Source organism: Muntiacus reevesi, chromosome 3 (assembly GCF_963930625.1).
Source record: "Muntiacus reevesi chromosome 3, mMunRee1.1, whole genome shotgun sequence".
Taxonomy (NCBI): Eukaryota; Metazoa; Chordata; class Mammalia; order Artiodactyla; family Cervidae; genus Muntiacus; species Muntiacus reevesi.
In genome coordinates, this window is record NC_089251.1 from 138973892 (window position 1) to 138999566 (window position 25675).

Consider the following 25675-nt stretch of genomic DNA (forward strand, 5'->3'; position numbering starts at 1 on the left):
TGAAGACATTTCACCAGAGTTTTAGCAGAAAAGTAGTATCGTATGACTTATGTTAAAAAGGATCATGCTAGCTGCTGTGTAAATAGACTGTAAAAGGAAAAGGTGGAAGCAGTGAACCTTATTATGAAACTATTGTGATAATCCAGGCAAGGAATAATGGTAGGCTCAGTCTTGTGTGTAAGTATCAGAGCTAATGAGAAACGATGTTGTTATTTGATATACATTGAAGAAAAAGCTGAAAGGTGAGTTACATATAGAATAGTAAAAGAAGAATAACCAAACGTAACACAAGAGTTGTTGATTTTGATCTTTTAAAAATTTTGAGTAACAGGAAGGATGAGGGATATAAACTGTAAACCAGGTTGTGAAGGAGAGAATGGCATGCTTTAGTAGTCTAAAAAGGGAAAGATATTTTAGGTGGTAACAGTGAGTGAAATAGCTCAAAAATTTATCAGAGCACTGGGTGAGGCATAAGTGGGCACAGCATTATTTTTAAAGGAGCATTTTGTCACAGCGTGGCACCTCACACAATGCCCCCTGTTAAATTTATTTATACTCCGCTTCCCAAAATGGAAGTAAAATTGTGACTCCCCAAAAAGCAGATACTAGGAAAACAACAAGAAAGAGAAGAATCAAATTTTAAGAAGGGAGAATCAATAATGGAGGTACATGACCAAATTGTCTGCCGCAAATAGTTACCTTGTCCAAAGATTGCTGCTGTGAACAGTTTTGCCAAGTGCACTCTCTGACTCAATTATTGACCCCTCTTTTTTGTTTTTTTTCTCCTTGCCTACTTGCTAATACACTTTTATTTTTAGCCAAAGTTTAACTCCTTTCCACATGGTATACGCGGGGTTGTGAAGAGGCCATACCTGGCTTCCTTTTAATTCCAGTCACCAGAAGCCAGCAATACTTACCTTTATGTTGTTAATCAGCCAAATTGTGAATTGAGTGTACAACAAAGACACAGCCAACTGAGACAACATAGAAACAAATGCAGTTTGTTTTTGATTTTAGAAAAGCTTGGCGTTTTCTTCTGAAGTCTTAGTGATTGCCCTTTCTGTTTCCCGGCTGACCTTTCTGTTCCATCCTGTCTGCATGTGAGGTCACCAGCTGCAAAGCAATCTCTACACTTTTCAAGTTGATTTTCAGAAAAACCGAAGCATGGTCCCAAACTAGACATGGGCTCATTCCTAGAGATATAAATCATTTGGGGAAGAGACAGGAGGAAGACAAATGTAGGTCATGAACAGTTGGGATTCTTAGGTGCTGGCAGTATAAGAGCAGGGAATAAAGCCCCACTATCCACTGCAACAAAGACCGATACCTTCAGCCACACTTCTGAGTCCCTGCTCTGTAAGGAGGAACTCATCCAGGTACCAGAGAGACCGAACATCTGAAACATGGCTCAGAGCCTAACGGGAAGATAATAGAAATGTTAACAGGGACACAAAAAAATGAGGGGCTAAAAGTTTGGAGGTATTGGCAGGGCAGCAGTGGAGATGCAGACATAGAGGACAGACCTGTGGACACAGTGAGTGAAGGGCAGGGTGAGATGAACTGAGAGGAAAGCGTGGAAATGTTAGGTAGTTAGAATAGGGAAAAGGAGTCCACAATGGCGGTGGCTAAAAGACCTGGAAGGGAAAAGCCCGCAAAAACAGAACAAAGGAAGTCCTCGGAAGGAAGGTCCGAGGACCGGAGTGAGAACCTCAGGTAAAACTAACAACACTCTTGACTGGCCCAATTTACATAGGACAGGCCCAGGGACAGAGAAACATAAAAAGAGGAGCCAAAGCTAGCTCTCTCTCTCTCCCGCATGATGGGGCGCTTCTTCTCGTCGTGTCTTTGGATCAACGTGCGCTCACGCCTCAAAGATGGATTTTCCTGCTATTATCTAAATAAAATAGAACTGATTTATTTAAGAGCTATAACACGGTCCGGTCGAGACCTGAGAGCTATAACACGGTCTGTCCAAGACCCGAGAGCTGTGACTCGCCGAGGGGGCGTTAATGTTCGGCACTCCAAATTTTTGTTGTGAGGAGACAAAGAACCGAGGAGCATACACTCGCCTGACAGAAACATATGCATTATCATATGTAAAATAGATAGCCAGTGGGAATTTGCTGTATGCTGCAGGGAGCTCAAAACCAGTGCTCTGTGGCAACCTAGAGGAATGGGATGGGCTGGGAGATGGGAGGGAGATTTAAGAGGGAGGGGACATATGTATACATTTGGCTGATGCATGTTGATATATAGCAGAGATCAACACAATACTGGAAAGCAATTATCCTTCAATTTAAAATAGATGAATTTTTTTAAAAAGAAAAAATATTTGTAAATGGATAGAAAGTAGTATATATATATATATATATATATATATATATATATATATATATATATATACACATACACCAATAAATAAACAAAATTTTTAAAGAAGGTTTAGAACACCAAACAAAATTTTTAGGACTGTCTCTGCCTTTCTGTGTCCATTTCAGCTAGAGAGCTCTGTATTTTCTCTGCAGAACAGAGATGACATTAAAGACCTCCTTTGAGCTATTAAAAAGGACAGAGCTGATTGAAATGAGGTTTGAGTTGCCAAAAAGCTCTCTTCAACCTTCAGCTCCTCCTCGTTTGTTTTAGAGCATCTGTTCTTCCTGACCTCATAATTTCCACAAGTCTTTCTTCATCCCAACCGTATATTGAGTTCTAAATATAATTTTAAAATCAGTGAATGAGAGGTCAGGGGGAAAAAAAACTGATTGTCAATCAACAGATTTTGTCTTTTCCCTGAGAAATCACTCTTGCAAGGAAGAACGACAACAAAAAAGTCCCTTTTAAAAAATCACAATTTGAAGTAAGAAATTATTCTATTTAACTTTGGCTTGAATGAGTTCTGACCTATTTGTACTGTATTTTCCAAAGGTCTGGAGTCAAATTACATGCATTTTTATTCCAATAGACATCCATGTGACTATATTTCCTTGCTTTTTAAACCAATTCTGTTTTCTGGACTTGAGTATGTGGAACCAAAACTTGAAGGGTTATGTTGCTAAGAGACCGAATTTAGGTTGAAAATCAGAAAACCAGGATTCTTTTTGCACATCCATTACTGATCATGTAGGACATTGTGAAAACCACTTATACCTTATGCTTATCCACTTTTTCAAAAAATTTATCTTTTTATCAACTTGACTGCTAAAAAATCAAATATAAAATCCTACCGCAGAGCAGGAAATTAAGAAAGTTATGAGTAGGAAGGAAAAATTGGTTTAAAAAATTCTAAGGTTATTTTGTTTATAACATTGTGAGCCATATACCCTGAAGCCTTTGTCTATATTTTAGTTTAACAGCTTTATTAAGATATAATTCACGTACTACCCAATAATTCACTGACCCCTAGGCAACCACCAATACTTTCTGTCTTTGTCTATCCTGGAAATTTCCTATTAATTGAATCATATAATATATGATCCTTTGTGATTTTTCTTTCTTTGCTTAACAAAAGATTCATTCATGCTGTACCACTTCAGTTATTTCATTGTTGAATAAGTATTTCATTGTATGAATATATCATATTTTTTCTACCCATTCATCAGTAGATGGGTATTTGGGTTGTTTACATCTTGAAGGGAAGTGAAGTCGCTCAGTCGTGTCCGACTCTTTGTGACCCCATGGACTGTAGCCTACCAGGATCCTCAGTCCATGGGATATTCCAGGCAAGAATACTGGAGTGGGTTGCCATTTCCTTCTCCAGGGGATCTTCCCAACCCAGGGATCGAATCTGGATCTCCCGCATTGTAGACAGACGCTTTACCATCTGAGCTACCAGGGAAGCCCTTAGGTTATTATAAATAATGCTGCTATGGATTTTTGTTTGTAAGTTTTTATGTGAACATATGTTTTCATTTCTCAGGTAAATATCTAGCATTGGAATTACTGGGTAACATGGCAAATGTAAGTTTAACTATTAGAGGAACTGCCAGATTGTTTTCTTGTACTCTACTATGTATCTACCTTTCTATTGGTCATATATGAGACTTCCAATTTCTCCACATCCTGCCCAACACTGGTTTTATCTGTTTATTTTATTTTTATAACCACACTAGTGAGTGTGAAGTGTTCTTTCATGGGGCATTTGGTTTGCATTTCCCTGATGGCTGATAGTGTTGAGCTTCTTTTATATTTCCTTTGGAGAAATACCTATTCAGATCCTTACACTAATTTTATTTTTATTTATTTAATTAATTAATTTCTGGTTGCACTGGGTCTTCATTTCTGTGTGGGCTTTCTCTAGTTGCGGTGAGCGGGGCTTCTCTTTCTTGTGGTGCAGACTTCTCATTGTGGTGGCTCCCTTGTTGTGGAGCCCAGGGCTCTAGGCGTGCGGGCTTCAGTAGTTGCAGGCATGGACGTGTGAGCTCTAGGGCATAGGCTTGGCGGTTGTGGCCCATGGACTTAGTTGCTCTGTGGCATGTGAGATTTTTCTGGACCAGGGATCAAACTTGTGTTCCTTGCCTGGGCACATGGACCCCTTTCTACTGTACCACCAGGGAAGTCCCTTTTCACTCATTTTAAACTCAGTTCTGTTTCTTTTCATTTTTGAATTGTAATCATTACTCTGTTTTTTCCAAGTGTCCAAGTCCTGTTACTCCTGGCACAGTTGGTTTGACTTGATGAAGCAAAGTATCTACTTGCTTCTAGATAGCCACATTCTCCTGACTATACATTTTCCAGAAGAAAGTTCCTCCATTTGTAAACAAGGATTTTCATGCTAAATTTAAGCTGGGGTTTCAGTCTAAGCAAGAGATGCCTGTTTTTTTGGTACCTGGGTCCAGAAGATCCCCTGGAGAAGGAAATGGCAAGCCATTCTAGTATTCTTGCCTGGGAAATCCCAAGGACAGAGGAGCCTGGCAGGCTACAATCCATGGAGTTGCATGATTGAGTGACTGAGCACATACATCAGTCTAAGTAAAAATGTATATCTAGAAATGAATGAACCCACTTTATACTGTCAGAAAATGAAAGTTATAGAGCCCATTATATTCTCTGTATTTGTGGTAGATGCTTCAGAACCTGGAGAAAATTGCTTCACTGCTCCAAAATGCTTTAGATATACTCACCTAAAATTCATGTTGTTTATTTGAAATGGGATCTGGTTTGTTTTAGGCTTAAATGCTTCTTTCTGGTATGTTTTCATATCTAAGTTATCCTCATCCCTTTCAGAAACAGACATGACAAATCTTTGATATCAAATGCTGGGAGATGTGTCAAATGTACTTAAAATTCTTTATCTTTTAAAGAAAAAAGTCACTTTTTGTTCCCTTTATGCCATAGAAAATGAGCAGTATCCTTGAGAATGAAGCCTAAAGCTCCCTGTGGTGTGTTAAATCATAAAGGTCATAAAGTGTCTTCACCAACAAAAAGGGAACCATAAAGTCTTTCTGAATGTGAGGACAAGAGTAGAGAGTGATTTGAATTGATTAAAGTGATATATAGTAAATTCAATGATTTATGATGACCCATGGTTGCAACTGTTCCCATTACCTGCACTAGATTTTCATTACGTGGAGGTCACACATAGTAGCTATTCTCTTCCTGCCCTATAGGTAAGATCTAGGCAAGATTTCAGAGTAGATAATTTTTTCAGGTAGATATCTCCCCTTTCCTTTCAACAATCATATACTTAATACTGTCTCTTCCAGTTCCCACTTTCCTCACCAAATTATTTTTGATTATTAGTTTATTCTCCAACTCTCCCACTCAGGAATATTTTCATTTTTAAAGAATATTCTTGAAGAGGAAAGAACTTTCATAACCATGCATGTGTTCATGGCAAGAGACTCCAGTTGTATCCGACTCTTTACCCTATGGACTTTAACCTACCAGACTCTTCTGTCCATGGAATTCTTCAGGCAAGGATACTGGAGTGGTTGCTGTGCCCTCCTCCAGGGGATCTTCCTGACCCAGGGACCAAACCTGCCTCTCTTATATGTTTCCTGCATTGGCAGGCAGGTTCTTTACCACTAGCATCACCTGGGAAGCCCTTTTGATAACCATAAGAATGCATTTCTCCTAGAGGTCTAGTATTCTTCCAGAAGAATTTCTGTTGACTTATTAAACTTTTAAGAATTTTCCTGAAAATTTGGTCCCATTCAAATTGGAGGGGAAATATTTTGCATTTTCTTGAACATATAGATTTTTCTTTTAATTAGCATCACTTAATTTTTTTTATCAAAAACTATATTGCCCAATTTAATCACTCACCTAATTTGTCCCTCTCAGTCATCAGTACTGATGAATGTCATTTCTACATTGAATACAAAATCTGTTATCATGGACAATTATCAAAAGAATATGCCAAATGTTATAGCAGGGTTTCAAAAAAATGTAATTCCAGAAATACTTCTGAATAAAAATGTAAATAATCTCCCAGCAGGACTATTTGAAAAATCCAGCATTAATATCAGTGTTTAACTATTTTTAAGAAATATGAAGCACATTATTATACAAATAAAAGCTTTGCAGGTATGAACATTTGACATTTTTCTATTGTGGAACATGGACTGTGCTTGGCCTGAGACAAGTGAAGACACAGTACAGACATTATGATCAGATGATCCTTACTTTCTCTTGATTTCTCGTGGCTGCTTGAGAAACACAGGGCCTCACAGAAACCAATCTGCTACAGTCTCTCCTGGAATGGACTAAAGGAAGGAACTCAGGAGAGGTTCTCCACTGGCCATGAGGTTTTTTTTTTTTCATTTATTTTTATTAGTCGGAGGCTAATTACTTTACAATATTGTAATGGAAGTAAGCCAGAAAGATAAAGAACATTACAGCATACTAACACATATATATGGAATTTAGAAAGATGGTAACAATAACCCTATATGCAAAACAGAAAAAGAGACACAGATGGCCGTAAGTTTTGAAAGGGAAAATATATGTTGTCCGTTTCTTCACACTGGTTTAATTTCCTGATTAAAGATTTATTTATTTATTTTTAAAGAATGGGCTTCTGGCCCTTTCAAATCCTTCAGACTTTTTGAAAACTGACTGATGTCATTAGACAGTCAATCACAGACTCAGAAATTCAAAACTCAATGAGACATATATCAAAACTAATGTTTTAGAGGCTTAACTTTCATGTAAGATGTGTTCAGTTGCAAGGAACAGAAAATCTGATCTAAAATGGCATTAAAAAAGGTGGGGAATCTTTGGTTTACAGCACACACCAGAGCCTGGTTCATTATCTTGGTTCATTCTTAACCAGTGAGGAATTGATTTCAGTTCCCCCAAATTTTGAATCTGTGGATCTGAGGATCTTTGACCATCATGGGTCGAACATGATCTCTCCAGTGTCTGGGATTTGGAAAAATGTAATTGTATTAAACGCAGGAGGACCTTCTCAGGGAGCTTAAGATAGAATCAGTTTTTCCCTTTCTCAGATACAATGCCTTGGACTCCGTGTAATAGAAATTCCTTCTCTAATTAGCTTAAACAATATGTAGTATGTAGAATAGTAGGAAGTTCTGAGAAGGGAGTCTCCAAGTATAGTTAAAATAGGACTCCTGCTTCTCTGCAGTTTCCTTGGCTCTGCCTGTCTCCATGCATTGACTTTCTTAAGATGGGTTAGTTTCTGGACTTTTCAAGTACTGTTAGCCTACCCATGAAGTTTGAAGATAGCAAAAATAGCAACTTGAATGACCCAGAAGGGCAAAGAAAAAACTTCTATTCCCCAAATAAAGTTACATTTACTTAACATTTATTTAGTATGTTTGGGCCAATTTGGGTCATGTCAACTTTCATCTCATATCAATCTCCAGGAGAGTGCCGTGATCTGTCTGGTTGAAAGCTGAGTTCTGTTATTGGACAGGCAGGTAGGATTATTACAACTGGTCCAGGACTAGTAATCACCTTTGAGCTGAGATGGGATTACCTTTCCTGGGAATCATAGAGCACATAGAGAAGGTTGAGGACTTGAACAGGATTTGCATTTTGTAAGAAGGAAAGAGATAATAGACAGAGGATATTTAGCCGTCAATGGTCAGGACATACCCACATTCAGAAAGGAAGAGACAGCAGTTGATGAGGAATATAGAGATAAATTATTCCTGTGACAATGATGTTTCTAACACTTGACTGACAATATGCATAAAACCTGACTGAATAAAATATGATTTCTCAGGAGTACCACTCTAGAAACCATCAGATTTCAATTTCAAAAACTATTCAAAACAACCACTACTCGTATCTGGTTTCCATACTGGATAGAATTTGAGAATCTTGATGACATTCAGTGATTTAGAGTTGACTTAGAGTGATTTAGATTTAGTGTTGTTTAGAGTTCCAGAAGCTTCTGAATAAATTTCCAGTTTCTCTGCATCTAGTCAACTCTGATGCCCAGAGAGACCAACCTTCTCCTTTCACTGAATGAGTATTCTTTTATTCAGAACTTATTTCCTGGTTCCTAAAAGAGAAATTTCCATTTCGCACCAGCTTTTGTGCATCACAGTGCAATAACTGGCAATTTGCAAATAGCATTTGCAGCAAAGAAGACAAAACACCCAGAAGTTCATTTCTCAGTTCAGAGCAGATTTCAGTTCAGATGTCAACATCTGCTTCCTGGCTCCCTCCCTTTTTCCATTGATCGGTTTCCTTTCTAAGAAAGGAAGACCACGACCAGGACAAGTGAAGCTTTATAAATGGGTGATAAACCCTGACTGTATTTTGAGAATACTTTATAGGCTGAAATAATTTACTCACAGGGTTAAAATAGAAAGACATTGTAATCTTATCAACATGTAATAGAGACGAAGTGGAATTCAGAGAACCAAGATTTTCTAAGTCACTTTAAAAAATTATTTTGTTAGTTTGAGATGACAAAATTAAGCTGTTATTTAGTGATGAGTAAATTTTGTTATGAGGCTTCCCTGGTGGCTCAGAGGTAAGGAATCCTCCTGCCAATGCAGGGACCTCAGGAGACACAGGTTCAATCCCTGGGTTGGGAAGATCCCCTCGAGTAGGAAATGGCAACGCACTCTAGTACAGAGGAGCCTGGCAGGCTACAGTCTATGGGGTCACAGAAGAGTTGCACATGACTTAACAACTAAGCAACAACAAATTGCATTTACTCATTTAGGTAAAACCAATCCAGTAATGGAAAGGTTAGAGTGTTATATTTCTTTAATATAGTCAACTACTATCTCAAAAACAGTCCCTTTAAATTAAGAAAAGAAAGAAAATAAAACTAGCATTTATGATATTACATGCTAGCAGCTCAACTAGGTGCTTTGTCTTACATTTCTCAATATCCTCGTATGACTGATGAGTAAGTGGAAAGTTCTGAAATCCATGATTTTCCTAATGCCTTCAAAATAGTAATAGCCCATCATGAATCATCACTAGGTAGACAGAGCAATCAGTTTCTATGAGGAAAGGAAAAGACAGGCAGTTACTGAACACCCAGTCTTGGCACTGTGCAAGGTGATTATCAATTGATAAAATATCTTACTCCATTTAACTGACAAAGTAAATTAATCGACTTTGAAAGATTTGATGGTATGCCCAAAGCTCCAGGTCTGCGCATGTAGAAACTGACTAACGTGGACATATTCTTGTAGGAACTGAGCTGTTAGTAGTTGGGAATACCAGTTTTAACAAATACAGAGAACATGCACCCAATTAAAGAAAAAGGACATGAGAAAGGCGTAGCTTTTCCTTTCTTTCTTCTTTTTTTTAAAAAAAAATTATTTGTTTATTTGTCTGTGCCAGGTCATTCTTAGTTGGGGCACGTGGGATCTTAGTTGGGGCACGTGATCTTCACTGCTGCCTGTGAACTCTTAGCCATAGCGCATGGGATCTAGTTTCCTGACTAGGGACCAAACCTAGGCCCCCTGCGTTGGAAGCGCAGAGTCTTAGCCACTGTACTGCCAGACATGGAGTTCCACGGCATAGCTTTTCACATTAATTGAGGATGTGTGAGATCCTTTCCTTCACTAATGGCTATTCTGAGGACAACGTTGCCTGTAGCCTGAGAGTTTCTGAAAATATAGTTTTGAAAATACTTCACGGTTGTCATTTTTCACAAAGTTGATATAAAAATTATAAAATAGTAAATAAACTCTGAACCTTGCTGACAAATCTCCTCTTTCTGCACGCTCCCCTTCCCCTCTCTAAATTGATACTATAACTGATTTGGCTAACATCTGACATAAACATGTGAGTGCACATAATCCATACATGTGTATCACTACTGAACCTCTTGTGTGAAAGGCACACTACTTGTCAGGTTGAGAGATTATTAAATCTTTCAGTGTTTATTTTTCCTTTTAATTATTAAGTATGACACACAGCTCCTCTGTGGTCTAAGGCAAAGATTTTTCAGAAAGCCAATCAGTACATATAACTCTTGCAAAAGTAACTCTTTACCTTTCAAGTGCCATAAACAATTTATCACTTCATTATTTAGTCTTTTATCAAAATTATATTTTGCTTGACTGTGGAGAACTCCTTCAATCAGTCAGCCTGACAGTATCTTTCTCTGTGGCTACAAATGTGGCAGGGTTAAAAAAAAAAACAAAAACAACTGCATGTCAGAACAAACATCCTGGAAGCTTTCTATTGACCTCATCTTGTTAAAAACAACAACAAAAAAAGTACTTCAACTGAGTTTTGAAAGAGCGTATGATTTGAAACAAACAAAAAATGTTTCCCTTTTTGGTATGTCTTTTTCTTTGCCTTTGACCAACTAGCATTCTGTTCACAAAGAACAGCATTCAGGTTTTCTGTTGCATGTGTTAATAAATATTTCATTATTTACTCAAATTCTCTAAGTTTGAGTTTTGAAATTCCATACAGTGTTACTCTCATCCAGCTATTCGACAAATATTTTCATGTGTTTCTGCAAAATATCAAGGCTTGCATCTTGAAGGTAAAATCTCTCCCTTTGAATTCCTCTATAACTGAGATGATTATAATTCAAATCCCTTATGATGATACAGTGGAGGTGACAAATAGATTCAAGGGATTTGATCTGGTATAGTGCCTAAAGAACTATGGACAGAGGTTCTTAACATTGTGCACTAGGCAGTGACCAAAATCTTCCCAAATAAAAAAATGCAAGAAGGCAAAGTGTTTGTCTGAGAAGGCTTTATAAATAGCTGAGAAAAGAAGTGGAAGACAAGGAAGAAAGGGAAAGATATGCCCAACTGAATGCAGAGTTCCAGAGAATAGCAAGGAGAGACATGGAAGTCTTCTTAAGTGAACAATGTGAACACTTTGGACAATGTGAACAATTTTCAAAGTGAAAATAGAGGAAAGTAATAGAATGGAAAGACTGAAAATCTCTTCAAGAAAATTGGAGATATCAAGGGAATATTTTGTCAGGGGAGCTTGTAATTTCCTCGGTTCTGTCTTGCCACAGCAAAACTTTGAAGCAACGGATAGACCAGTGTTATAGCTCCATGTTTCAGCTCAGTTTTATTTAGAAAGCAAAGGAAAATACATCCTCAAGGAGTGAGGGCCGGTCGACCCAAAAGACCCGAAGAGAACCACCATTTTGGACTCCTTTTTCCTATTCTAACTACCTAACACTCCCCCCTCAGAGACCCAAATCAAGGTTTCTGTAGCTACTTCTGGTTGAACTGGGACAGTGAGGGGCATTGGACCTCCCCCTCTTGCTAGTCTCAAGGCTCAGAGTCCCTTTAGTTGTGTCCATCTAAAAGTGAGTGATATTTTCCATGGTCAGCTGTAATTTTATATATCCTTGTTAAACTGGCACTGCATGTTGTAGCCTGTTGACCTGGGCAGAGACAAAATGGGTTAGACGATTGATAAGACATGCAGCAATCATAAGCAGCATCAATATAGTGATAACAAGCATTAGTAGGGTCATTAGTCAACTCCAAACCCCCCATTTTCAGGAGAAGGATCCCCAAAAGAGAGTTTGTAGCCACCCTAAGAACTCTCCAGCTTGTTCTTTGAGGTCCTGTAAGATCTAGAATATTTTTCTTGAGGACTGTAAGACTTTTTTTTTTTCTCTAACTTAACTGGAGGTATTTACCCGGAAACAGCATGTCTCATTCAAGATGACTCAAGTCCCTCCTTGTTTGAGGATAAGGAGATCTCTTTCCTGTCTATATTGGAGTACAACCCCTGCCAAGTTGTGCTGGCTCTTTAAATCTGTCCGAGAAATCTTATACCCAGAAACTTAATTTTGGGGGTGTTCATTAGAATGGCACTCATTTGTAGTTCTGAATAGGTATCTGAGATTTCCCAGGGGTTCAAAGGTGTATTGAGTGTCCTCTTCTGTTTTCTTCCATGGCTTGGCTAATGACTAGTGAAGCCAGGAGTCATGTCCTAGTACCTTCACTGCTGTTGGGGTAGAAAATATTACAGGGTAGGGGCCCTTCTATGTGGGCTGGAGTTGAGCCTTTGAGGACTCACCTTTCTAGACTTTAATTAGGACTTGAGTCCCTGGAGCATGTAGTGGTAGCTCTTTAGAATCTTTTGGATCCTGGTTGACAACCCCACAAGTGTATATCTTGTTGAAATTGCCCAATTGTCATGGTATAAGACCAGAGGGTCTGAGCCTCTGGATCTAGGAAGGGGTCATTGACATAAACAAAAGATTTCCCATATAGCATCTCATAAGGACTAAGACCAACCTGTTCCTTAGGGGCAATATGGGTGTGGAGGAGAGCTATTGGTAAAGCCACCTTCCATCCCAGGGAGTTCTCCTGGGTTATCTTTTTTATTGCTGATTTTAAGAATTGGTTGGCTCTTTCTACTTTTCCTGAAGACTGAGGCCTCCAGGCACAAGGGAGATAATAAGTAATGCTCAGTGCTTTAGAGACCCCTTGGGTGACCTTAGAAGTAAATGATGTCCCATTGTCACTTTGTAATGACCTGGGCAGACCAAATCTTGGAATGACTTCATGGAGCAGTTCTTTTACCACCTCCTCAGCCTTCTCAGTCTGGGTGGGAAAGCCTTCAATCCATCCTGTGAATATATCTATCATGACTAGTAGGTATTTGTAAACTTGAGAAACTGGCATCTGGGTGAAGTCCATCTGCCAGTCCTCTCCTGGGTAGGCCCCACGCCATTGGATGGGCTGGGCCAGCTGGGGACTTCGAGCTCCATGGGGGTTGTTTAATTGGCAAGTGGGACAAGAGGGGACCACTTGCCTTATAGTCATTTTGAGACCTGTTCCTCTGAAGGATCTTTCTAGTAATCCTTGGGGGGCCTCTTCCCTAAATGAGTGATGGCATGTAAGGATTTAACCAACTTCCATTGGAGATTCCCAGGCAGAAAAAAGAGTCCTTCCTTTTGGAACCACCCCATATGATCTTCTTAAATGCCCTCACACTTATTTTTAAGAGTCTCACCTTCAGAATATGAAGGAGTTTCTGGCTAATTAGTCTGTGGAACTAGGGTGGCCACCCCTATTAGGGCATGGTTCTGTAACGCTGCTCTCTTAGCTGCCTGATGGGCCGCTTGGTTTCCTCGTCCCACTTCTGTGCTCCCTTTTGGTGTCCTTTACAATGGAAGACTGAAACTTCAGGGGGCAGATGGACTGCCTCCAAGAGCCTAAGGATTTTATCACCATATTTGACTGGGGACCCTCAGATGATCAAGTGGTGTCTTTCTTTCCAAATAGCAGCATGTGCACGTAGCACCAGAAAGGCATACTTGCACGCAGTGTAAATGGCTACTCTTTTGCCTTTTCCCAGCTCTAAAGCTAAATCAGGGCTATGGGCTCAGCTACTTGGACTGAAGTACCTGGTGGCAAAAGTTTAGCCTCCATGGTCTCGACAATGGATACTACTGCACATCCAGCTCCTCTTTTTCCATCCAAGACAAAGCTGCTTCCATCAGTGTACCCGGTTTCCTCACGATTGGTCAGAGGATCTTCTGACAATCTCTCTTGGGGTTTTGCCCAGTGGTCCAAGGTTTCTAGGCAAGAGTGAAAGGGGAGAGAGCCCTCAGGAGTAGGCAGGAGGATAGCTGGGTTGAGAACCTCACAAGGGGATATATTCAGGCCTGGATTTTGCATCAGCACTACTTGATATCTGGGGATCCTTTCATCAGACATACATAAGAGGTCTCTTCCATTCAGGAGTTGTTTCACTTGGTGGCTGGTGAAAATAGTTTGCCCCGAGAGAGAGAGAGTTTTAAAGCATCTTCTATCAGGAGTGTAATAACAAGATTTTGAAGGTAGGGAAAGGTCTCTTCCCAATAAAGGAGTAGGACACTCAGGGATGACCAAAAACTAGTGGGAAAATATTTGTCCATCCCAGCAACAAAGAAATGCTTGGGTGAATATTTTTGTAATTGTTTTCCTGTAGCACCCAAAATAGTACCGGTTTGGGAGGAGAAGGCTCCAGCGTAGGAGGTCAGGACAGAGTAGGTAGCCCCCATGTCAACCAAGAAATTCTTGGACCTACCTGCCACATCCAGCTGCACCCTTGACTCCAGCCCCGTGATGGTTATCTGTGACAGGCAGGCTGGCTGGAACAGGCTGCTTCAGTCCTGTTGAACCACCCTGAGGGAAGGCTTAGTGCTTGACCTTTAGGCTCTTGGGTACTGACGGCAGAGTGTCGCCCAGTGTCCCAATTGATGGCATTTGTAGCAAGCCATTTTAGGAGACTTTCACGGTTTGGACACTCTTTGGCCCAATGTCCCGCCTGCCTACAGATTAGGCATTTGCCTTGTGCTTTGTCCTTTAAGGACTCGGGGTTGCCATAGGGTTTCCCTGGAGGGCAGCATCTCTGCATGCCTTGTCTCTTTTCTTTTCTCCCTTTCCTGGGCTTTGGCTTCCATCTCCTGTTCTCTGTTATAAAAGATATTGGTGGCTGGACTGTCTTACCTAAAGAGGCATCAGGAACCTGCTGCTGTAAATGTTGCAACTTTATCCTGATGTCTGATGAACACTGGGACAGGAATTTGTCCTTTAAAATCACCTGTCCCTCATAAGAGTGTAAGTCCAGATTGGTAAACTTTTGGAGGGCCTCTTTTAGACTTTCCAGAAAGGCAATGGGGTTCTCATTGGACTCCTGAGTTATTGCTGAGACCGGGTGCAGTCCCACAACTAATGGGCTTCCTTCTAATTCCATGGGTGGGCTTCCTTAGTGATGAGTCTTTCTGAAGCTTATCCTAGCCAGTACTCTCGCAATCTGAGATCCAGGAGTCCCTGGGTCAGGGTGCAGGTCCGCAGGCAGGCTGAGCCATGACGGCCTCCTGGAGATCAAATCCCTGGGTAGGCTGAGGCAGGTTGGCCTCCTGGGACTCCTGGACTGGCCGATCCCTGAACAGATGGAGGCGTGACAAGCTTCTGAGGGCCAGATCCCTAGGCAGGTCAACTTCCTGGGATCCCCAGGCTGGACTTGGATGTCCCCAAACTACTGGGTAGTACTGGGTAGGATTAAGGGATTGTAATCTTAACTTATTGCTGGTTTGTCCACTGCAGATAGGAATAGATACCATGATGTAAAGTAATTCAAATCCATGCCCTGAGACTGGGAACCTGGTGAAACAGACATAAGCCTTATCCTCTTGTTGCTCTGAAGGAATGTAAGTCACTGATTTCCTCCCCTAGTCTTTCATAAGAGCAGCCTAGGGTGTCTCCAATGATAAACGTTTCACTGTCATAGACCCACTCTAGGTAATAACAGAAGTAATGACAAAGGAGTGGGTTATCTGGTCCTGTTAGGGGCATTAAGAGGACTTTAATAATAAGTGGGGTGGACCGATGTTGTCTACAAGGGGCAGGGTCCTGGTTGTAGGCGTTAGTAAGGGGCTTAAGAACAAATTTCGAAGAAACAACAGACCAGGTGTTCCATAAAAGTGGATGGAGGTTTGATCCAGGTGTGTGTTTATAACTCTAGGGGAAGGGTGGCAAGGGTTTGGGCCCAGATGGCCTGCAGGGCTAACACCCAAAGTGGCAGACATTATCCCTGGAAGACCAATTGCCCTTGATGGGATGCCACCAACAGGTGGACTTCTAGCAGGCATTGTGTGCCTGTCATCTGCCCTAGCGCATTCACTGAGAAATGCTGTTGTTGCACAAGTTGTAGGAATCGCGGAAGATGAAGGTCTGAATATCTAGGGGGGTTGGATATTATACAGCATTTCCCTCCCAAGAATCAGCTATTTTCTGGTGCCTCCAGAGGATTGTAGAGGCAACACTGTGGCCCCAGATGGGGCTCAGGAAAAGCAAGAAATAGGAGGGAAGGGGGAAGGGCACAACTTTTAAAAGAATGATATAGCCCAAGGGCATAACATAAACTGATTAAAATCAAGTGGGCCCAAGATGCCTATTCAAATTCAACTAAACCTTGATCCTCAATCTGCAAGCTAAATGACACACCCAGAGGTGCCAGGCCAGTTCCAGTTCAGTTCAGTTCAGCCGCTCAGTCGTGTCCAATTCTTTGTGACCCCATGGACTGCAGCCTGTCAGGCTTTCCTGTCCATCACCAACTCCCGGAGTTTACTCAAACTCATGTCCATTGAGTTGGTGATGCCATCCAACCATCTCATCCTCTGTCATCCCCTTCTCCTCCTGCCTTCAACCTTTCCCAACATCAGGGGAAGGAGTCAGTTCTTTCTTTTCAAATGAGTCAGTTCTTCACATCAGGTGGCCAAAGTGTTGGAGTTTCAGCTTGAACATCAGTCCTTCCAATGAATATTCAGTACTGATTTCCTTTATGATGGACTGGTTGGATCTCCTTGCTATCCAAGGGACTCTTGGTCATAGTTATACAACAATTAGAACCAAACTTGTAACAATAGACTGTTTCAAAATCAGGAAAGGAGTACATCAAGGCTGTATATTGTGACCCTGCTTGTTTAACTTCTATGCAGAGTACATCATGGGAGATGCTGGGCAGAATGAAGCACAAGCTGGAATCAAGATTGCTGGGAAAAATATCAACAACTTCAGATTTGCAGATGATACCACTCTAATGGCAGAAAGTGACGAGAAACTAAAGAAAATTTGTTGAGGCTGACAGAGAAGAGTGAAAAAGCTAGCTTAAAACTCCACATTCAAAAAAGCTAAGATCATGGCATTAGATCCCATCACTTCATGAGAAATGGAAGGGGGAAAGGTGGAAATAGTTGCAGATTTTATTTTCTTGGGTTCCAAAATCTCTGTGGTTGGTGACTGCAGCCATGAAATAAAAAGATGCTTGCTCCTTGGAAGGAAAGTTATTACAAACCTAGAAAGTGAGAGTGAAGTCACTCAGTCGTGTCCGACTCTTTGCAACCCCATGGACTGTAGCCCACCAGGCTCCTCCATCTGTGGGATTTTCCAGGCAAGAGTATTGGAGTGGGTTGCCATTTCCTTCTCCAGAGGATCTTCCCAATCCAGGGATCAAACCTGGGCCCCCCACATTGTAGGCAGATGCTTTACCATCTGAGCCACCAGGGAAGTCACACATCACAAACCTAGACAGCATATTTAAAAGCAGAGACATCACTTTGTCGACAAAGGTTCATATAGTTAAAGCTACGGTTTTTCCAGTAGTCATGTCCTGATGTGAGTGTTGGACCATAAAGAAGGTTGAGAGCCAAAGAATTGATGCTTTTGAACTGTGGTGTTGGAGAGGGCTCTTGAGAGTCCCTTGGACAGCAAGGAGATCCAACCAGTCCATCCTAAAGGAAATCAACCCTGAACATTCATTGAAAGGACTGATGCTGAAGCTGATGCTCTTAAACTTTGGCCACCTGTTGGGAAGAGCTGACTCACTGGAAAAGACCCTGATGCTGGGAAAGAGTAAAGGCAAAGGAAAAGGGTTGTGGCAGAGGACGAGGTGGTTAGATAGCATCACCAACTCGATGGATATGAGTTTGAGCAAACTCTGGGAGACAGTGGCAGAGAAGTCTAGCGTGCTATAGTCTGTGGGTTGCAGAGTCAGACATGACTTAGCAACTGAATAACAGCAACAACATAACTGAAATGCAGAACTGTTATCCCATATCTAAGCACACACATATCTGGAGGAAGAATTTATTCTTCCTAGAAAAAGCCTGTGGGTGTGTCAGTGAAAGGTTGTTGCTGAGCCATGAAAGATGCTGGAATTCTTGACCTCCAGAGGAAAGGGATTCCATCCGGGACCAGTGATGAGGCTTGATCACTCAGAGTTTTTGTGTAATAAAGTTTTAGTAAAGTATAAAAGAGATAGAGAAAGCTTCTGACATAGACATCAGAAGGGGGCAGAAAGAGTGCTCCCCTGCTAGCCTGTAGCAGGAAGCTATATAAGCTACTGCTGCTGCTGCTGCTAAGTCACTTCAGTCGTGTCCGACTCTCTGCGACCCCATAGACGGCAGCCCACCAGGTTCCGCCGTCCCTGGGATTCTCCAGGCAAGAGCACTGGAGTGGGTGGCCATTTCCTTCTCCAGTGCATGAAAGTGAAAAGTGAAAGTGAAGTCACTCAGTCGAGTCTGACTCTTCGCGACCCCATGGACTGCAGCCTACCAGGCTCTTCCATCCATGGGATTTTCCAGGCAAGAGTACTGGAGTGGGCTGCCATTGCCTTCTCCGATAGCAGGCTGCTAATTAGAAAAGGAAATGTAGCTTAAGAGAATATTTGCATGAGTGAAACATAGGTTCTGAGTCTTTGGTGAAGGACTTGAAGAAAGAGTCCAGGGTAAATACATAGTTCATTAACATAGGTTAAGAAAAACTTTTCCTTAAGAAAAACATTTCCATAAGAAAAACGTGTTGGTTAGTTCAAGATTTGAGAAAAGTTAAGTTCAGGTGGAACCAGATGTCGTCATGGCAACACAGAATTTTAAGAGAAACCTCCTTTTAAATTTGTATAGAGAAGGGGAAGAAATATCACACTTGTAGTTTGTTTCCTCCTGCTGCTTATGAGAGAGACTAAAAAATGTCTGACACTTGCAGTCTATTTCCCCCATTTGAAGACCTCTAGCCTTCCTGCCAGTTATCCTCTCATCAGGACCTTTAATAAGGAAGGAAGCATCTAGGATCCCTCTTGTTTTATTACCCTTCCTCCAGTACCATATATACATCCTTTAAATTTCAGGGATTAATAAATTAAACTCCATCTTATCTGATTTTTTCCAATGAAAGAACATATAGTAAACATATAGATGGAGAAAAAAAAAACTGTGTATGAACGAGAACTGGTGTCCTCTTGCTGAACATTTGCGATCTGAATTCTATGCACAATATATAACCTTTTAAAAAACAGAATTGTGTCACCTCTTCAGTTCAGTTCAGTTCAGTCACTCAGTTGTGTCCGACTCTATGAGAGCCTGGGGCCTTGTGGTCAAGGTCGTTTTTGGTTTTCTTCTGGGAAAGAAAGAAAACCAAAAACGAAATGTCCAAACTGGCTGAAATACAGGGGAAGTACGTGAAGAAGGAGACATCACCTCTGCTGCGGAATCTTATGCCTTCATTTATCCGGCACGGCCCAACAATTCCAAGATGAACTGATATCTGTCTTCCAGATTCAAGTGCTAATGCCTTTTCAGCTTCTGGAGATGGAATAGTTTTAAGAAATCATAGTTTCCTTAGAACTCCAATTCAAAGAACACCTCATGAAATAAAGAGAAGAGAAAACAACAGATTATCTGCACTTTCTTACCTTGCCAGGAGGCTAGCAGATGTCCCTAGGGAATATGGCTCTTCTCAATCATTTTTAACAGAAGTTAACTTTATTTCAAAAAATGGAGACTCTGGTTCCAAATGTTATTACTCAGATAATTATTTTGATGGTCAGAGGAGGCGCCCACTTGGAGATCGTACACACAAAGACCATAGGTATTATGAATACTACCATGGTATCTTCTAAAGAATGCCACTGAATCAGGGGAGGCATGCTTCAGCCCAGGTCTCAGGTCAAACAACAGGGAGGGAACACAGTCCCACCCATCAACAGAAAATTGGATTAAAGATTTACTGAGAATGGCCCCGCCCATCAGAACAAGACCATTTCCCCCCAGTCAGTCTCTCCCATCAGGAAGCTTCCATAAGCTCTTATCCTTCTCCATCAGAGGGCAGACAGAATGAAAACCACGGTCACAGAAAACTAATTAAACCAATCACATGGACCACAGCCTTGTACCAGCTCTATTCAGCTCTACTTCCTCTTGATATTCCAGCACTGGATGATTCGGCTTCTAGAATGTTCAAACTATTCTTTCTCACTTGCCTTTGTACTTACCATTTTTAAAAATATCTTTATCAGATTGCTTTTTCTCATCATTATAGCTCTTAAAAAACTGGTTTTTCTCCTAAATAGTAGCATGTGATCTTGCTCCATAATGGTTAATGTATTGATTTGGCCAGAGTAGTTAAAGAGTCAAAGATGATTATTTTTAGCCAGTTATTTTTCAAGCTCTTTATAAAATCTATAACATCGTCAACAGTGTTTGAAAAGGTTTAGGGAGGCAAACCTGGCAGCTTCCAGAATGAAAATGCTATAATTGAAGTGCCATCCTGGACAGGGAGAGGGAAAGGAAGGAAAATTAGCTGAGGAAAAAACGGACTTTTATCTGAAGAAGGTAGGATCATTCTCACTTGTTGCTGAAACGTCAATTCAGTGTAGTTAATGGAACAAACCTATTATAAGACAGGATGGGGGCCCACTCCCCTACGATCTCTATCAGTGATAGGTGGAAATTATAATTTCATTGAGTATCTCCTCATAAGGTAGTGAATATTCAATGACTATGTAAAGCTTAACCATGTTCTCTGCCATCTCCTAACTGTGAGGTTTTCATATAACTCAAGTTTCAGGTTGAGCTGTATCTGAATACAAATTACAACTCATCTTTTTAGCCTGAAAGTCTGATCAACAGAATTATAGTAAGAGGCATAAATGTAATTTTTCTGAAACAGTTAAATCAAACAAGTAAAATCAACTTTAATGAGATTTTATTAAATCTAATATATCCAAAATATTATATTTCAACATTAAATGAATTGGAAAAATACTCAGATATTTTGCACTCTAATGTCCATACTAAGTGTTTGAAATCTGGACTTAGCCAAATGAAGTCTTGCCAGAAAGAGTCACATGATAGTGACTACGGTACTAGCACAGATCTGAATGTCCTTAGAGCTTCTTCAAATATCTTGTAATGTGCATGTGTGTTAGGAAAGTAAACTGTTACATAATTTGACTACTATATTTAGGATTTCAGGAAGAACTTATTTCTTAACTGCTAGATAGTTTCAAGTAAAAAATGATTTGCAGTGGTTCTTTGCTAATCATGGCCACTCAACTCATCAAGAACTTATTTCAATAAGAGGTTGCCATTTTCAAAATTAAGTCATACCCCTAAGCTAGGAAGTAATTTGTTTTTTCTCAATTATGTGTCAACATCTGAAATCAAGAAGTCTAGTATTTTCAACTGAAGAAAATTCAGTAGATAATAGAATACCTACTTAGATTACATTTGATAAGCTTTATCTTCCTGCAAAGAAATTTTGAATTCAATTAAATGATTAGTCCCCCTGTTTCTTCCTTAGTACTATGATTATTATCAAATGTTGATTCATGAGTGAGAGGTAATGAAAATTGATCCAAGTATGGGGACAATAGCAGCCTAGCCAATAGCAGATTCAAGAACTTTGCATGGTTGCAAGGTATTCTCCTGATCATGTAACTTGTGCCTGAACTTCTGCCCCTCTGTGCTTGTTTTTATCGATGTGCACTGTCTGAATGTTTTGTATCTCCCCTAAGTAGAAAAGGAAATGGCACCCCACTCCAGCACTATTGCCTGGAAAATCCCATGGACGGAGGAGCCTGATAGACTACAGTCCATGGGGTCGCAAAGAGTCAGACACGACTGAGCGACTTCACTTCAAGAAAAAGGTTTGGAAGAGACTCCTGGGCAGTTCATTAGGTAGCGCTTAGTTCTTACCCTTGTGCTCTGGATACACATATATTAATAAAACTATTCTGGTAGTCACATATATTTATACCAAAGATGTGTTAGGCACATCTATCTCTATCTAACTCTGTCTCCCTCTGAGGAAATTGCACTTAGCCATCTTACTTAATGCGGTCTCCAAAAGGGAGTTCTACTAAGGAAAGAGTACTAAGAAGATGCCCAGATGTTTCACCTGCAAGCTTGCAGAACAGTTTCCTAAAAACTGTTATATGCCAAACTGAAATGTGTCAAGGATTTTAAAATAAGAGCGTATTTAATCCACCCCACAAACTTAAGAAATGAAGAGTAGCATTACACCAAATTTTGCAAATTAGAAAACTGAGGCACAGAAATGTGAAGCAACCTGCTGATCAACTAAAGCTCTTTAGTGGTTGTGGCACCAGGCATTCTGTCCTGAACCTGTCCTCTTTACCGCTACTCCACATCACCTTTCCCGCTGGTACCTGTAAGAAAATCCACATTATTCCCAGCTTTATTTTGGTTGCACCCTTTCAAGGAGCTTGAAAGGAAGAGAGAAACACATTATTGCATCAAGCACACAGGAAATATTTTATTAACTTTCATGTGGAGAAAAGGGTAGAGTAAAAATATTTCAATAGAAATCCACGGCCCTCCTCAAGGAGCCCACTCGGGCATTTGTAGCCCCCCAGTCGTGGTAGCGCCTGTAATCCCCCGGCCGCAGCAGGTACTGCCGCCCCCGGTAGTTGGTCATCTCGTAGAGGACCCACCAGCCCTCCAGCACGTTGAAGGAGTGGATCTCACTGAAGTGGAAGCGGTCGTGGAGTGAGGAGCAGTCCTCTGTGATCTCCACCATCTGGCCTCGGTAGTCCTCTCGCTCATAGATCCTCAGCCGGTGGGAGCTGGTCTGTGGGTTCAGCAATCGGCACATGGGAGAAGTCAGAGAAGCTAGTCCCTAGCCACTAATCACTCACATCCCTGGGGGAATGGACATTTGCAAACTCTTTTTTACATCAGAGATGATAAGTTTAAAAGACAGGCAACACCAGGGCCACTGTGTGCAACTGGGCAGACAGCACACTGCAGAACTGAAGGGGGTGCTATTCACATAGATCAAGATACGCATGGTTCCCCCTAGAGTTTTCCAGGGCCACAACCTACATGAACTAGATTTAGTACCTACTTAGTACCACTCTTAATAAACAATTTTATATATAATGTTTTGTTCTTTCCTTGATAGATTTCTGGTGGTCTGGAGTCCCCTTGGAGGATATAAAATAATTAGATGTTAAAATAAACAGCAAATATATCCCTCGCAAAAGGCATTATTTTGGATCTCAGTAGCATTAGAAGAGGCTGGGGAGAGAGGAAGCAGGATTGCTTTTCCCAGAGTAAGTAAGGCACAGAATGGTGATCATTCAGCCCAGACATCTAATTCCTGCCTTTCTGCTATGAGCCTTGCTAATCTGAAGTCCTGAAAAGCAAGAGCCATTATTAACGGTTAAGTTTCATTTCTCATTTCTAACATGTGATCTGTCAAAATAATTTTAGGTTATTAATAAAAATAGAAGCTCAAAATCATGAGAGGCCTGCCTAGATGGATAGATTATAGACTTTTAGGAAAATGGAAGGGAGGCTGTTAGTCCTGGGTGAATCCTGTCTGTCTCTTCTGAGCACTTGTGCCTTTATCTGCTTGTTTCTTCCCAGCAGGTACATATTCAGTTTTCCTTCTTCCACCATCAAACCCTCCTTAGCAAAGTTTCCCATAAGCAATTCATTCTGAGGCATAAAAACAGCTAATAAGGCATCTTCCATGGTTTGCAAAGTGTTCACATGTCCCTTGTCTAAGCTGATCTTCAAAACTGCCTGACACACACCATGTTGTCTTCTTTTATGAGAAACTAATGCCTAGAACTTTCAGGCTGTAACCAGAAGAGTCAGGCCTGGAAGGTGGAAGCTGAGATTTCCAGGTTCCTGATGCCAGTCTGGGTCCTATCAAGGGATTAAACTCTCTGAGGGTCTTTCAAACTTACCCAGAGTGGTACATTTTCCACAGGACTCGGTCACAGTCAAATTACAGCATCCCTAACTGTGGAATTCCAGGCTGCTCAGACTTTATTTGGATAGCAATGATTTTGCAGGGGCTACTGGAATCACATTGCTGGTTAGCTGTTTTGCAGAATCAAAAAGCAGGACTTGAGAGACCCTGGATGTTCAAAGTAGTCAATATCTGGAGGAGGAGGTGGCTTGCCAGGTGACAGGCAATCTCCTTCCCATCTCATCACAGCTCTAGGAATTAACTGCCTTAGTAGCCCCATTTTACAGGTGCGGAAAGAGAGAAATGGCCCAGGGACTAGCCTAAGACCACCGGAGTGTGAGGAGTTCATCCCCTGTGCCATCGGCACTCTGAACAAATACCATGCCACTTTCCCCCAGTAGAGGTGAGTTTAATTATAGCAAAGGAAAATAAAATCTCAATTAAGAGCACTGCATTCTCAATTAAGAGATATTATAAAGGAAACGAGAACCCGGTTAGAACCAGCGAAGGAAGGCCACCGTCCTACAGTCTGACCACGGCGCTGGGGCATCGGTGTGACCCGAGGCCACGGCAGGCCCAGGGGGACCGGACTCACGTGGGGGATGAGGCGGCAGGAGCGGATGGAGTCGCTGAGACCCATCCACTGCTGGTAGTCGGGGTAGTCGCCGCGCCGCAGGAAGTACTGCGGGCCCTGGAAGTTGGGCTGCTCGTAGACCATCCAGCAGCCGCTGTCCACGCGGATGGAGTTGCAGCGGCTGAAGTAGGGCTGCAGGTTGGGGTGGTCGCTGCTGCACTCATAGTGGCGGCCCTGGAAGCCCCGGTCCTCGTAGAAGGTGATCTGCAAGGAAGGCAAGGAGAGGCTCAGAGGCCTGGCCTCCAGCCGGGCTGCGGGCCCCTCCCGCCGGCGCGGGGCTCACCTTCCCCATGGCTGCTGGACGCGGGGATGGAGTTCAGGGCGGTGGGGCCGGCGCGCGGTCTATATAGCGGGAGGGCTGCTGCGTTGGCAGGAACAACACAAAAGGGGCCCCCGGGTGAGGAGGATTTCCTTTCTGTCTCTTTTCTATATAATGACGGCGGGGGTGGGGTGCGGACTTACTGTATGTTTTCTCTTAGACTCTCCAGAGCTTTCGAACTGATGACCCGCGTAAAACTGTCATTGGAGCGTCTGGGGCCTTTAAATGAAGCCTATTCAGGAGATGGGGAGCGAGCAAAAGCGCTTAACAGGGCTAACACTTGTACTGAAATATTTTATTTATCTTTTAAATATTCTAAGTGATCTCTTTTTGAGGAACAACAGGGGGTAGTGACCGGGTCAGAGGTCAGGATGGGCCCCAGCAGGAGGCGTCTAGATGAGAGCTTTTAGTTGGTGCGAGGATGTGGGACACAGAGGCCCCTGCCTTCTGCACAGGACGGTTGAAGGAGGATGGGATTTCCCCGAGAGAACCTTCTTCCGTCCTCCCGGCTCAGGAGCGGATGCAGCAGACATCACACCGGAGGAAGGAAGGTGGTGGGCGCTGGACCCCAGGAAGCCCTGTTCATGCGCCTGGCTCGGCCCTGCTCCCTGGAGACGGAGTGGACCAGGGTCACCTCCAGACGCAGCCGGTTCCTCCTGCACCACAGGCAGGAAGCCCTCAACTCGGAGGAGTTCATGAAGCAACTCCTGGTGGTTATTAGTCACATAGTAAATTTCTGTTTAATATCTTTGCTAGCTAAGTGCTAAGCTTATTTGTTTGGATCTAGCTGCTGTCAAA

At 41.8% G+C, this 25675-nt stretch overlaps 1 protein-coding gene and 1 pseudogene across 1 annotated transcript; one reads left to right on the forward strand and one right to left on the reverse strand.

Annotated features, from left to right (window-relative positions):
* Positions 1-1615: 1615 nt before the first annotated feature.
* LOC136164124 (protein salvador homolog 1 pseudogene) lies at positions 1616-19932 on the forward strand (annotated as a pseudogene).
* A 2588-nt stretch (positions 19933-22520) lies between these two features.
* Positions 22521-24850, reverse strand: LOC136163237 (gamma-crystallin F). The gene is made up of 3 exons (XM_065927675.1): positions 24842-24850; positions 24520-24762; positions 22521-22793 (listed from the first exon to the last, which is right to left on the reverse strand). Exons 1-3 carry the CDS (start codon positions 24848-24850, stop codon positions 22521-22523), a joined length of 525 nt encoding a protein of 174 aa, XP_065783747.1.
* Positions 24851-25675: the final 825 nt, after the last annotated feature.